This window comes from Anastrepha ludens, chromosome 5 (assembly GCF_028408465.1).
Source record: "Anastrepha ludens isolate Willacy chromosome 5, idAnaLude1.1, whole genome shotgun sequence".
Classification (NCBI taxonomy): Eukaryota; Metazoa; Arthropoda; class Insecta; order Diptera; family Tephritidae; genus Anastrepha; species Anastrepha ludens.
Genome location: NC_071501.1, coordinates 20,662,650 through 20,678,261, shown reverse-complemented (window position 1 = coordinate 20,678,261; position 15,612 = coordinate 20,662,650). Strand labels below are relative to the sequence as shown.

The window sequence follows — 15,612 nt, the reverse complement described above, 5'->3', positions numbered from 1 at the left end:
ACGTTCAGCTTAGTAACATTCATACATACATTTCCAGTCTCAAAATTTCATTTTCTTATACAATAGTCGAGCCATTTAAGTGCTGGATAATTTAAGAAGCTGACGTTAGCGACAGTCAGTTAAACTATTGACTAAAATTTCTAGTGATACAGTAAACTACGTACTCCACTATGTATGTGCCACAAGAATATAAATATACATACATATATTTAACCTTTTGCAAGTACACCAGACATATCGCAAAATCCAATCTCTGCATTTTTTGACAAAATCATCTAAGTCGACTTGGCTTTTTCTACCTATCAGGTATTTAATTGCACTGCTTTGCTGCAGTTATTAAACTTTTTATCATTCAAATGCTAAGGAACTCAATGTAATGAGAATTAAAAAAAAGTTCGTCAAATTTTTACACTGAAAAATCCAAGTTTTTGACTTAAATTGGAAAGCCGACTAAAGAGAAATGCGTGGTTTTGTCAAAAGTCCGCAGCTATGTATCCATATCGAGTATCGCGTTTTATTAAGAGCGACATTTGCGCGATTTTGATTTAGCAAAGAATTCGCAGCACTACCTCTAAATGTTTGTGTGTATGTGTGTATGTATGATTGTATATATTTCAGTAGTCCACGCTTCTAATACATTTCAGCTTAGCGCGACACAGCAGCTGATCTGCGGTCCATTATACGGAGAGCTCACAGCTTCCCAGCTAAATTGATTGCCTCCAAAGTCATTTGCATACATGAATACACACACACATACGTATATACATAATATATATTTTATATATTTAGTTTAATGGTACTTTAACTATTGTTGAGGCGAGATAAAAAAGTAATTTATTACGCTATGTTTGTATGTGTACGTGTGTGTTCTTCCATAGTGTACCTATGTGGTAAATAGTTGCGGCGCTGATTGCGGCACGTTTGCACGCCGCCGTTAACGTCGACCCACAGCCCTAAAACCGAATTCAGCTATCCCGGCCGTTGGAGTGCTGATCAGCCACCAGTGCCCCACCATAATTCCTTCAGCTCCAAATTTCTACAGCCGTCGCAGCCAACAGCACCGTGACAAAGTGTCGCAGTTGCAGCGTTACGAGTGGTGGCAATCACACACAATCACCAACGATCAACATCAACAAGTGTGCGAACGACGTGAAGATTTGTTTTTTTTTTTTTTTTGGTTTTTGTTTTTTGATTAGATGAATACAACAGATTGAGGCTGTTCATTGGTTCCAGGCTAGGCTGTGATGATCATTCGTTCAAGCGTAGAGTCCTAAGAAACACGCACTTGCGAAACAGCGGCGCACGACGGCAACAACGGTAATGGCATTGTGTCTTGAGACGTCGCCACGACAATAAGTTGGATAAGCAGAAAATTGTCCATAGTGATTTTGCTTTAGTGATTTCAATTGTCAGTGTTAATTCGTGAATGTAATTTGAACGCGCTTTCACGAGCACTTACGTAAACGTTGAACGGTGAACACGGATTCCAGAAAAAGTATTTCCCCTACAACCAAAGTAGCGCGTGACGTCAAAGTATCCTTGACGCGTACAATTTTCGTGTAACACAAGGACGGTTCCTTGTGCAAGTGAGCGCAGTTGAAGCGTATTTTATATCGCAAAGGATATTTGGACAGTGTTTCGGTTATTGCTAAGTTTTTATAAGTTTCATAAGGATAACTACCGCAGTTAACTGTCAACATGCCAACAGCTGCTGAGGAATCCATCGATGCTTTCCAGCATTATTACTCACGTCCACCAGAGCGTCCGAAATCGCGTTCATGGAAGCAAATCATTTATGATCCTGAGGAGAAAGCATACTGCGGCCGCACTGTGGATAGTTGGGGTGAGTTTTTTCAATAGTTCGAGCAATAAATGTTGTATGGTCGCCAACTGGAAAGAGTGGGCGTGCCAGCTGAGTATTCCAAACAAAACAAAAGGCTATACTCGGACACACCTTGTTGTGAATCTATAGCAGACTCAAAAAGAAAAGATAAAATAGAAAGCGCACGCTTCTTAAAAGTTTGACTTAATAATACTGGTGAATATAAAAATATAGGTTAGCCCAAGATAAAAAATACCACCTTGAACAAGAAAATCAGAAAATTCAAAATGCAAGTTTATTCCTCAAAAATGATAGTATAGCCTTCAAAGAACTCCCCATAGACTGCAACGCACTTATGCCAGCGTTTGATCCAGCTCTTGAAACATTTCTGGATCTCTGTTTTAAATATCGCCATTAGAGCCGTCTTTGATTTCTCCATTGCTCCCTTCCGACTGTTAAAATGCGTTCCTCGGATTGGTTTCTTGACTCGATAAAACAGAAAAAAAATCGCAGAGCGCCATATCAGGTGAATTTGAATGCTGTTGAATGGCATTCGTTTCATTTTTGGTGAAAAATTCACGGATAATGATGGCACTGAGCGACGGTGTGTTATCTTGGTGCAAAATCCACGAGTTGTTTTATCAAAAATTCTTTCTTTTTTGGCGAATTGCTTCACGTAAACGATTCATAATGCCCAAATAATAGTTCTTATTAACTGTCTGACCTTCTTGCAAAAATTAGTGATGTACAATACCGTTGTAATCCATACAAAGCGTTAGCATCGATAGTGGTTTTCGTCTAGTGAAATTCCAAATGTAGATGTATATAGTTTCCTTATGGAATTAGGGGTAGTCAGAATTTTCAAAAAATTTAATTTTTTGTTTGCATTTTCTTAAAGTATAATATCTTAAAAATATTGTGTGAAAGTTTGAGCTGAATCCGACAAATACTTTTCGAGTTATTCAACAATTAACAAAGGGCGCTAGGACGCTCCAGAGCAGATAGCGAAAATTTAAATGCGTTTTTCTCAAAACAATTTTTTTTTAAACTGGTGATCACTGTAACTTTAAAACCGCTTCGTAGATTTCAATAAAATGTATACTGCTTTTGAAAAACATAAAAGACTCATGCCTGATCGAAGGATTTTTTTTTTAAAATTTCGATTTTTTTTAAACAATTAATTGTCGATTTTTTTCTCTCGAAAATCTGAAAAATATTTCCTTAGGCAGCCATTTTTTTAATTTTGAAAAAAAAAGCTTGGATCAGGCACAAGATTATCTATTAATAAAACTAATTTCTCTTGTCCGATTGATTTTAGATGAATCACCGCAAAGGAAACGGGCTCCACACAAACAGCGATAACTTTTACAATTATAAATTTTTTTTTTTTTTTGAAATTTTGCTAAAGTCAAGTCGAAACATAATGTATTAATGCTATGTTTTTATATTTCTAAAATAAAGCAATTGTCTGGCAAAAAATTTATTATTGAAAATCATCATTTTTTCGGGTCTCTGACTACCCCTAACCCCTTATATGATTAGACAATACCCATACTTTTTGAATTAAAAAAAGTATTGGCAACGCTATTCAAAAAGTAATTTTGAATTGAAATATTGCAAATCATAGTTTGCATGATAAGCACATCCTAATACTTAATTCATCCATGTTATTATTTAAAAAATAATCATAATAAATAAATACAGCAGCAGAGGTTCTATATACGATTGCATATGCTCATATAAAAATGTAAGCTCTAACAGCAATTTTAGTTGCTGTAACGTAAATACACATTTGTTATAACATAAACGACTCAACATAATTTTCTACATTGTTTTTACCTGCTCTGTACATACTAGTTATTTAACATAAGAGTCAGTACTATCAGAGAATGTTAATGAAACATTCATTATTGAGAGTTCTCTGTTATCACTAACATTAGGACCTAACATATCCATATACAGTGAGGTGCAAAAATGGAACATAAATAGCATAAGTTACGTTTAGTACCATATCTACGCAAACAAGCTTGTTTATTTGAATGCAATTGTACATATATTATATAATTAATGTGTGAGCTTTCAAATAGCCCATAACGGTTAAAATCTAACAACAACAACTACTCATTGGAAGAGGTGAAAATAAAAACACAAGTGTTCCAATTATGCACCGCTTATTTATTTATAAAAAAAGTACAAAAACAAAATTATTTTAATATTTCGTCCAAAGCCCCTTCGATTTTTTTTAATGCCTTTGTACGGTTTGGCACACTTTCTGTATATTTAGCCACAGTTTGTAGCGGAATGGAGTAGCACACATCCTGGACTTGCTCCCAGACCTCATTCATCCATTTTGGCGGGTTTATATAGTTTGCGAGCTTTTGTTTTACGAGATGCCACAAATTCTCAATGGGGTTCATGTAAGGACTTTGGGCTGGGCACTGCATAACCGAAATTGTTTGGGACTTCAGCCAGCTGGACACCATTTTTGCCGTATGTTTAGGGTCATTGTCTTGTTGAAAAATAACTTTTTCAACAGCAAGACCGGTTTTTTGGATGGCAGCAGGCAAATTTTCTTGCAAGATCGTCAAGTACTGCTCCTTTTTCGTTCGTCCTTCGATTTAGATCAAAGGACCCACACCATTGCAAGTGATGCACCCCCAAACCATTATGTTGCCACCACCATGCTTCACTGTTTCTTTCACGCTTGATTTTGTTAACTGGTGGGGATCTTTTGACCAAAACCATGAACAGCCATCCGATTCAAATCGGTTGATTTGTGTTTCATCTGACCATATCACCTGTAAAAAATAAAAATATGCATTAAATGATATTAATTATTGAAGCTTTACTGCTTAGTACCTGCTGCCAATCTGCATTAGCACAATCGGTGTGTACTTCAGCACACTTTTTTCTGCTCATTATGTTTTTTTTTTGAAAGCAGCGGGGTTTTCTTCTTTTCTGCAGCTTTCAATCCTAATTTTTTCAAATTTCGTCTCGCTGTCCATTTGCTGACTTTCAAATTCATTGTCTGAATGCCTTCTGACGGTGTCTTTACGCTACCTCTTGTAACTAGTTTAGCCAAATGCCGGCTTTCCCGCTCGGCCATTTTTTGTGGACGCCCAGGATTTTGCTTAACTTGTAATAAATCATGTTTTTTTTAAGCCTTTGAATTGTGGTGTGACTAACTTTGAATTTTTGGGCACATTCTCGAATAGACAACCCGTCCCGCACAGATTTTACAATATTTTCTTCAACACTTGGTTTCATAGTTTTATTTATTAATGACTTGACACTTTACCACTTTATGACACCAATTCCAGAAAAAGAACAAAAGAAACCATAGCCAAATTTAAAAAGAACCGTTAAAATTAAGCATTGAACAACAACGAAGTAAGCGGTGCATAATTGGAACATTTGTGTTTTTTTTTTTCAGCTCTTCCAATGAGTAGTTGTTGTTGTTAGATTTTAACCGTTATGGGCTCATTTGAAAGCTTACACATTACGAATATAATATATGTACAATTGCATTCAATTAAACCAGCTTGTTTGCGTAGATATGGTACTAAACGTAACTTATGCTATTTATGTTCCATTTTTGCACCTTACTGTACGTGTATGCATAAACATAAGTAGCAGTTGCCCTTTTGATGTATTCCGTATGCTCTAACAGCAGCAGAGCACTCTCATTAGTGATTTGCAGGTGAGCAGCGCTGTTATGTGGGCGTGAATGTTAGATTCTACAGGATTTTCAAAGCAATGGAGTTCTATTTTTAAGAGACATTTTTTTTGTACTTATGACAAGATAAGAGGATAAGATAAAAATCCCATCCAGAATCCACAACCGAAATTTCCAAAAAAATTTAAAGTTTTCGAACTTTGCGAACAGAAAAACGGTTTTCAATACTAATGTAGGTATAATATTAAGTGTAGATTAGGTAGTTGGAATTTGAATAGTTTTCAAAGTTAAGAACTGTTAATACAAATATTTCTAAGCACAATTTCTAAACACATATAAACAATTTTTTTTAATAAAACATACAGAAGTGGCACAGCACGCCGACTTTTGGCAATAAACTTTTGCTTCTTCTAGCTCAATTCGACTTGGACTGCTTCAATGTGATAATTTCTCTGAAGGTTCTAAATAGTATGTAGAGAAACATTTGTTTGAAGTGAAAGTGTTTTATTCAGCTGTGTATTTTTAGTGGAATAGTTTCCTCGTTTAAATATTCGTTTTTGGTTTAACATTAATAAAACTATTTGTGTGTGTCATACCAGATGTTGATCCTTGTTCATACGAGTAGTTTCTAATTGCGGAACACTCGGCAGGCAGTGGAATAAATGACCTGCATTTCTATCACATAAAGGTTCTCTTTCGGAATGAAAACATAGATTATACTTTATGTGTCCCATTAATCTTTAGAGTTTGGTCCACACATAAGTGTATTTTCAAAAATTAAATGAGATCAACAAGCCCCAGTTTCCTTTAGCATAGTAGCATTTGAAGGAGTCTACAGTTTTATATGTTATATAAAATAATTTCAGCCATTCGATTAACTTTACCAACAGTTTAAATTTTTTAAGGCTTCTCAATCGATTATTTTCAAAGTAAAAAAAACAGTCTCCTATGCATTGTGCCATATTTTGCTTTCCTCTTGCTTAAGGAGCCGGTTTATTCAGTGCAATGCTATCGAATTTATTTGTTATTACAAAAAACAAAAAAAAGTTGTCGTGCATTAAACAATACCATATAAATCAAAATTGTAGACGTTGATACAAAGTTTACAAAAAATTTGAAGAATTTTTCATCTAAATGTTAAACAGTTCGACTAGCTTCATAGTAGCCCATCCTCTTAACGCAATTCTCCAAGAGCTTGTTGAGGGTTCTTTGCGCTGTTTGACGAATAGTGCGTACAATATTTGTCTTAGGATCCTGTATTATGCCAATAGCATCGATTTTTAGCGACACGCCTAAAAAGAATGTAAACTCTAGCACGGGAAGCAGATTATATCAGGTTTGATGGTCTATGAGATATGCAGCGCCATTCTGCAGAAACTGCGGATTGTCTCATAGCATATTTTCTATTTCAATTAACAAGAAATTGTCCACTATGATGTTGCAGCGTTCATCGTTGAACGAATTCGTATACCTGCAACTTTTTCCAACTTTTTTATAAAAAGCAAAAATTGGCCATTAATGCAACTCTTTCAACTTTACATCAAACTATAACTCATAACTCTGCGGATGCATTGGCTTGTCAAAACAATAACCTGCGAATTTTTCGATCACAAAACACGGCTACTTCCTTTTTCGTTACAATAGCCGTCGAATAGAGTTGCCAGAAAAGTATAATCAAACATCTTTGAAATGAAAAAAAAAAAAATTAAATAAATAAATCGGAAACTGCAGAAAAATAATTAACAAAAAAGCTGAATTTGCCTACTAACCACCTACCAAAAAGATCTTCAAGTACTTCGAGATATTTTCACTATGAACTTTTCTTTATATGGAACTTTAATTTTATTCCGATTTCTTCATTTTACGCTTTTCCTGATTACTTATGAAAAAAAATCTCGATTTTGAATATAAGTTTTCATCTCTGGCAACACTGACGTAATGAAAATGTGATGCGCTTAAAATTACGTTTCAGCAAACGAACTGAACTCATTTGCCAATAAATTAGCAGTATTATCGATAGTTCTCATTCGGTAACTCATTCATTAGGCATTCATTCATTTCAGTCATCATCAATCATTTCATTTATTATCAGTACAATTCTACAATACTTATGCAATATACACGACCCCCGAAGCTATAGTGCTTGTCTGATACCCACTAAAAGATCTATTATTATATTAGTTACTAGGTTGTTCAATAAGTCTTGCGGCTCGATAAGAGAGGGCGCTCCTAGTAGCTCCAATTTTTCTTGCTATGTTGGTACCCTCTTCATATGAACGTACATGAAGTTTCATCTCAATCTGCCTATTCATTCATTATTTACAAGCCATTTTGTATCGACGTGTCACAGTATTTTCTACAATAGAAAAAATTAAGTCTCGTTCGGTGATTGAATTTTTATTTTTGGAGGGTTTAAAAACAAAGGAAATTTCTGAACGAATGTTCAAAATGTATAAGAAATTTTCGTCACCAATTAGTACAGAAGAAAAATGGGTTGCTAAATTTAAAGGTGGCCGCACAAGCCTTGAAGACCATCCATATCAAGGACGTTCAGAACCATAGAAAAAATACAGGATATCGTATTGGAAAATTGTCGAATGACTGAAAGAGTTTTAGTGGAAGCGCTAGGCATCTCATTGGTCAGTGTTAGCAATATTTTGACTGAAGTATTGGATTTCAGAAAGCTGTGTGCGTAATGGGTGCCGCATTCGTTAACAATGGAACAAAAATACATTCGAATGCGACTTTCTCAGCAAAATTTAGAGCGTTTTCAAAAGGGTAAAGTGGATTTTGAGCGTCGATTCCTCATTCTGGATGAGACTTGGGTCTATAACTAAGATCCTAAATCAAAGCAAGAGGCTAAAGAATGATGTGAACTTGGTTCTTCGGCTCCGAAGTGAGTTCGTGTCCAGAAATCGGCCAAGAAAGTGTTAGCATCAGTTTTTTGGGAGGCGAAAGGAGTTTAGTTTATGGATTATGGCGAACTGTTAAGGCAATAAATTTTGAATATTATTGTAACATTTTACACCAACTGAAGAAAAAAATTAGTGCAAAAGAACCCAGTTTACAAAAGAAACAATTCTCTTGCATAAGGACAGTGCACCGTGTCACAAGAGCATTTTGACAATGGCTAAAATCTATGAGTTATTCACCAGATTTGACGTCTATCGACTTCCATCTGTTTCCAGACCTAAAAAATTCATGCGTGGAAAGCAATTTTTATCGAATGATGACATCATAACGACTGTGGAAGCATATTTTTCTGGCCCTCCAGATTCTCAATTCAAGGATGAAATCCATGCATTGAAATCTCGTTGGAATAAGTGTATTGATGTTCACGGAGGTTATAGTTATTCCATATAGTGTATTTTAAACTATAAAATAGAGATTTTTTTATAGAACGACAAAACTTATTGACGAACCTAATAACTTAACTTAAGAAACTTAGCTTAACTTAAGGAACTTAACTTAACTAAAGGAGCATAACTTGACTTAAGGAATTTAACTTAACTGAAGAAACTTAACTTAACTTAAGAAACTTAATTAAACTTAAGAAACTCAACTTAACTTAAAAAACTTAACTAAACTTAAGAAACTTAACTTAACTAAAGAAGCATAACTTGACTTAAGGAATTTAACTTAACTTAACTTAAAAAACCCAATTTAACTTAAGGAACGCAATTAAACTTAAGAAACTTATCTTCACTTAAGAAACTTAATTTAAATTAAGAAATTTATCTTAACTTAAGAAACTTAATAAACTTAAGAAACGAAAATTAACTTAACTTAAGAAACTTACCTTAACTTAAGAAACTTAATGCCACTTAAGAAGCTTGACTTGACTTAAGAAACTTAATTTAACTTAAGAAACTTAACTTAACTTAAATGCAACTATTATCAACCATGTAAATGTTGGTTTGCCTTTGCCTCTGGTTTTGAAATATGTTTCACTAAGTCAAGTTACGTTAAATTAAGCATAGACTAACTGAGCTACATAAAAATAATTTACTATTAAAATAGACCCCAACACTTGGATCACCTTAGTTTAGTAATACAATCAGTTTTTGTTAAAAGTGCCCGAAAAACTAAACAAAAAAATTCCACGCAATTTTCACCCACTCAACTCACTTTTCTCAGTGTACGAAGTTGTGCATAGTTTTTGCGAGCATACGCACAGTTAAGTGCATTGAACTACTATGTGTATACTATAAACTCGGCGAGTATTTGTATCCGCATACATACATATGTCGGACGTATTTGCCAACACTCACCCCACACACACCTGAGCTGCATAGCTGCGTTTTTGAGTTTTGAATGAGTGCGAATGCTTGGTGGATGACCCCGCGCGTGTGTGTGTATGGGTGTATTGTGAACCATTTTACCCGGAGCAGCGACCACAGACACACTATACTACACTATGCAACCCTTAATAACCGGAAAGTAATATTCTCAAACTAACTATGAGGAAGACAGGAAGATACTCAAAAATGAGCACAACCGCCAAGGAGCGCACCAAATGAGCTCACATGGAAACGATTGAGTAATAAAGAAATGGGCGCGCAAATTTTGGCAAACCAAGCAGGTACACATATTATGAATTTGCATGTATGTGCACATGAGTGTGTGTGGGTCTATAAGAAAAATTTTAATGAAATATTGATTTGTTGATTCATTGTTATGGCGCTTCTTGGTGTTGTTGGTAAAAAATGATCGTGACATTTAAATGATTGGTTGGTTATTCTGTACGAGTAGAACTTTATTACGAAGCTTGAAGAGAGCATTTCTAGCTCAGTTATGAGAATTTTTGCAAAATGTTTTTGTTTTTTTACTCTGTTCTCTCAACATTTTTAATAACCATAGCTGAATCATTCAAATAGCGGCACAGCACATGTGCGGGTATAGAGATATGTACACACTTAAATATTCATACAGACGGTTTGACAAAAGTGTATAGTATTAGGTTGAGCTCCTCAATTTTTATCAAAGATGACGACAACTATTAAATTTTTAATTGATATTTATTCTATTCCCATATAATTTGTATAAAAAATAATTGATTTTGAATTTTGTAACTTCTAACCAGATGATGATGTAAAAGACGAAAAAGTCTTACAGTCTCATAAATAAATAAATAAACAAAATAAAAAAAATCTCCACGCGGTTTTTTGCAGGACATAGATCGTGGGAATAGCGAAACAGAGGGGCCTCGAGAGATGAATACGAAGCTTGCGTATGGTAATGATACTAACGATGTCTTTGGTGAAATATTCTTCTAAAAGTTGAGATATGGGAGGCATTTACTATCATTCAAACGCACTCTCCTCCGTAGAAGGAATTCGAAGTAGACCTCACTACGGCAATTAAGAGTTCCTCCACCGCTTTAGGAGACCAAAATTTTGGTGTTTTTCGAGAATTTTTTGAACAAAGAAGGAATAATCAGAAATTGTTTAAGTTTAGAGGATATTTTATTTATATTTTCAGGTACACTTTTAAATTTTTTTTAAGCTATTATCGCCATCTAAGTGTTTTGCTGGTGGGAATTCCTGAAGTTGCAATTTTTCTCTGAAATCAACAGCAATTTTTGTTTATTAACAATATATTTCCTAAGAATATGAACCTAATTGTGGTAAAAAAGTATTGAAAATTGCATGCTTTTGAGGCGCTTGAACACAAAGCAGTTTTTTATACCATATTTTTTCATCTATTTTGCTCAAAAAACCATATTTTAAATAATAATATAATCCTAGGATTAGGTTCATATAGATTAGAATTGAATAAAGAACTTAACTTAAAGATACGATAACTTTTTAAGCTAGAGTTCTCACCAGTTGAAAAAACGTAGTTTCGAGAAAAACGTCGTTCTAACTAACGCGCGCTACGGTGCGTAACCGACGGGCAGTCACTTAAGTGCTCATAGAATCGGGAATAATGCGAATTTCGCTTTAAAATTTTTACCACTTATTCTTGAGTAATTATACTAACGACTAGTGCAATAAAAAAAATAGAGTTTTTGATAGATCTAAACCGGGTTCCCTCCTTAAGGGAACAGAACTTTGATTTTGGATTAACTTTGACGTGGTTTTGTTGTTTGGCTCGCCTGATAAGCGCTATTCTATGATTGTGGGTGTTTATCGATGTTGTATTCATAGATGTTACGAACAGCTCAAAACTGGTTTCAGATCTTCCGGACTGGCAAAGAAGCTTTAAGGTCTAACGTCTGTATTTTCTTTTCTGTAGTGAATTTAATACCCACATTTTTTTATCCCAAATAGAAAGTAACCTCTTTTCATTATCTTGGCTTTCCTCTCGATGTTTAGTTTATTAGGGACTTAAGGGGGAAGTCTACTGTGACAAGGGAAAAAACAGGCTTATTTTCCGGATTTTATTTCTAACAAAATATTACTCGTACATAAAATCTATTTAAACTCTTATCTTTATTATATATTTAAGTTTTTGAAAAAAAAAGTTTAAGTCAAAATATTCAAAATGGCCGCTGTGGCACTTCTGCAAGCGCAGGTCCGCTTTTCTTAGGTGCCTAAACGGTGTACATGAAATCTTACGTTTCGGTGATCTAAAACAAAAAAACAAAATATTGTTATCATATACATAGTATTGACTCTCGTCTGACGTAGGATTATGTCGATAAAAAATTTTGGCGTTGAAAAAAAAATTCTTGAAATTTTTTTCTTTTTTTTTGCCTAAAATTGATGTTACTATTGTTTATAACAATTTAACAAATAACGATATCAAAAAAATCCTATGTCAGACGAGAGACACTATTACAGAGAATATATAATTAAATTTTTAAGCTGATTCATTTATCAGAACTCGAGATATCGTGTACACCGTATACAAAAACTTAGTTTCGAGAAAAATGCGTTTAAAGTTTCAGTATAGCAGGTACGCGCTTTGAAGCGCTTCGGGAAAAGGTCGAAATTTCAACGAAGAAAAATTTAGCCAGCTGTAACACATATTGTACCTTATTTAAGAGGGTTCAAAGTATTTTTTAAGCTAATAAAAAAAAAATCGATTTTTTGAAAAATTCACAGTAGACTTCCCCCTTAAGTAAATAAACAGCATGTGTTAGATATTAAGAAGCAATTCTGTTCAAAAATATTTCAGCTGATATTCATATTGTAAAGCGTCTTTCAAAAGTGATGCCTAGATGTCAGTAGTGAATATTTCCTACTCGGTACCTTTTTTTGGTTGAACCATTGACATTTGTGATAGAACAACGCGTTAAAATTATTGAAATTTATTATGAAAATGTTCGATCTAAAGATTGTTCTTAAAAGAACAACACATCGCAAAATGCGTGATTTTTTAGTCTAAATAATTGTACGAACGAGTGCAGTTCAAAGGCTGGAGGAAAAATTTCAAGAAACTGTTTCCGTTGAGGATAGAAAAAGGATTGGCGAACCAAAAACTAGACGTTCTGTAGAGAATATTGCCGTTGTAGCGCAAAGAGGTGTTCAACAATTAGGCGTTCATGAATCGACTGACTGCTCATGGTGGACATTTAGATGATGCCATAGTGAAACCTGAAGAAATCTAAATTTTAAAATAATTTATTTTAAAGCAGCATCTAAGCACGTCTTTTGAAAGATGACAGTTTTATACTATCCAGTTTTAAGCTCGCACTCAGTCAGGCTATGAAAATACAATAAAAGCTGTCTATCCTATCTATTAACTTAACATATATGTATCTGTTTTTTACAGAGTACTCATGTAGATTTGAAAAATTTAGACTTCAAGACCTAGTGGAGTTGTACTGCGATGGAGATATTTGTATAAAATATATTTTATGGTCCGTTTCGGTTCATATTCAGAATGGGTATTAGTTGTAAGTATTGTAGGTCTCTCCATTTGTGGAATAACATCAAGACGCACGCCACAAATAGGAGGAGGAGCTAGGCCAAACACCCAAAAAGGGAGTACGCGCCAATTATATATATTCATATTTGCTATGTGGCACTTAGAATGGGATATCTCAAAATTGGTGTTAAATATGAGAGCAAACACTTTTGTGATTTTATCGGCAAGGTAGTACTGTACCATCGAAAACCCATTATTATGCTCGATTGACTTTCTATGCAGAATGCATTAGTTTTGCGGGGATACCAAATTCAGACAACGCGGCATATAGCAACTCCTTTTCGTACTGTCGAGTACAGCTTTAAAATCGACAAAAATATGATGTATGTCGATTTTCCTTTCATGGGTCTTTCTCGCGAATGGACGTAGTGCGAATATCTGATCGATTGTAGATTGCCCAATTCTAAAGCCACATTTATAAGGGCCAATCAGTTGGTTGATGGTGGTCTTCACGCTTTCCCACGATACGCTCACTAGAATCTTATACGCGATATTTAGAAGTCTAATCCCGCAGTAATTGGCGGAGATTGCTGTATCACCCTATTTGCGGACTTGGCACAGCACAATTAAATTCCAATCATTCGACCATATTTTGCATGGAAGCTGATACATGCACCTTGGCAGCTCCTCGTCACTATGTTTGAATAACTCAGCCGGCAGTCCGTTGGCTCCCGTAGCTATATTGTTCTTTAGCCACCTTATCGCTATGCTCACCTCGTCATGGTCGGGTAGCGAAACAAAGTCCCGTCGTCAACGTTTGGGTCGTCGGGATCTTCACATTCTCTGTGACATGCGTAGTTGTCACTATTTAGGAAGTTCCCGAAGTGTTCCCCCCATAATTGAAGTATGATTTGGATGTCAGTCACCCGTGTACAGTCTTTGTTCTTACAGGAAATCGCCACAGTCCTGAAACCTTCTGTAAGCCGTCGAACTTTCTGATAGAATTTTCTGACGTTTTGCTACTGGCCAGCATCTCAAGCTCTTCGCACTAACGTATTTCGGCCTCTCGTTTCTTCATACTCATACTCTTCCCTTTTGAGCTCCCGGTAGCGATCCCACATGTCTCGCGTTGCGCTTGATCGCAGCGTGGCCCTTTAGGCAGCAACCTTTCTTTGCGCGGCAGCCTGACATTCCCCGTCGTACCAACTGTTTTCCGGGCACGCCAAAACCCGATTTCTTCTTCGGCGTCGGTACGTAAAGAACGAGAAATGTTGGATCTGCTGCTAGTTTTGGGAAATTCACGCACCCTAGTAGCTGATCTTCCTAGGCACGCAAATATGTATCTCAGCGAGGCATAATTGTTTCGTACTGTAGCTACTTTGTATCTACTTACATGCAAGTATAGGTAAAGTACGGAGTAGCGCAAATGTGCGAATGTGCAAATGACTGCATCACAACTTCTTCGTCTGCAGTGGCGGTGACACTGCTTTCAACGAGTGCAACAAGCACCACCAGCTGCTTTGTTGCTGCTGCTGACATTTGCGCTGCTGAAGTTGTGGCATTTCGCAACATAAACATGCATGCCGTAGACTCATAGCTATGTTAAATAAATAGTGTATGGTATGACATCGCATGGTGAATACAAGTATATATGTGTGTGTATGTATGTATAATATTTTTGCAAACACGTGTATCAAAGTGTGCATGTGTGTCATCATATTGGGGTCAATGCGATGCTGACTGGAACAAAACCGTCACACAGACGCCAAGTGGAGTCAAGCTGACAAGTTGAAATGAGTTGAGGCAACGACTGCGGCAACAGAATTGGACCGGGTAGGGCAGCAGGCGCGCAACCACTTATAAAGTGTTCCACTTCTTTGAGTAGTTGGTGTGTTGTGGCACAATATTTATGTAAATACATACATACATATCTTTGCCTTTGTAGTTGCCCTGATTTTTCTTCTTGAATGCGAAGAGAGATGAGGCGGATACATGCGCGTACATAATGCTAAGGGTGGCGCTGTTTACAAGTTCTCCTCGCATACGCAATGCTGACAGTTGTGACTCAGCTTCTGCGTGTATTCATGTGCGAATGTAGAATTGCGTTTGCTGCCAGCGTCTGCATCATTTAGATATCTACATAACTAAGTTAAGCCATTACTTCTGTGGCACAATAATGCTTTGCACAACATATATTTCATGTACATGCATACATACATACATACACACCTACTTATGTTTGCGCACGAAAAAATGCTTGAAATTTGAAAATCGTACAAAACAACAAAAATTATATACA

General features: G+C 35.7%; 1 protein-coding gene across 1 annotated transcript in view; it reads left to right on the top strand.

Annotated features, from left to right (window-relative positions):
- The first annotated feature begins 1,246 nt into the window (after positions 1–1,246).
- Positions 1,247–15,612, top strand: part of LOC128862801 (sodium/potassium-transporting ATPase subunit beta-2) — a 44,023-nt gene continuing 29,657 nt past the window's right edge. Inside the window, exon 1 of the mRNA XM_054101545.1 lies at positions 1,247–1,843. Within this exon, the coding sequence (XP_053957520.1) occupies positions 1,699–1,843 (145 nt within the window). The 5' untranslated portion in view covers positions 1,247–1,698. The remainder of the gene's footprint in view (positions 1,844–15,612) is intronic.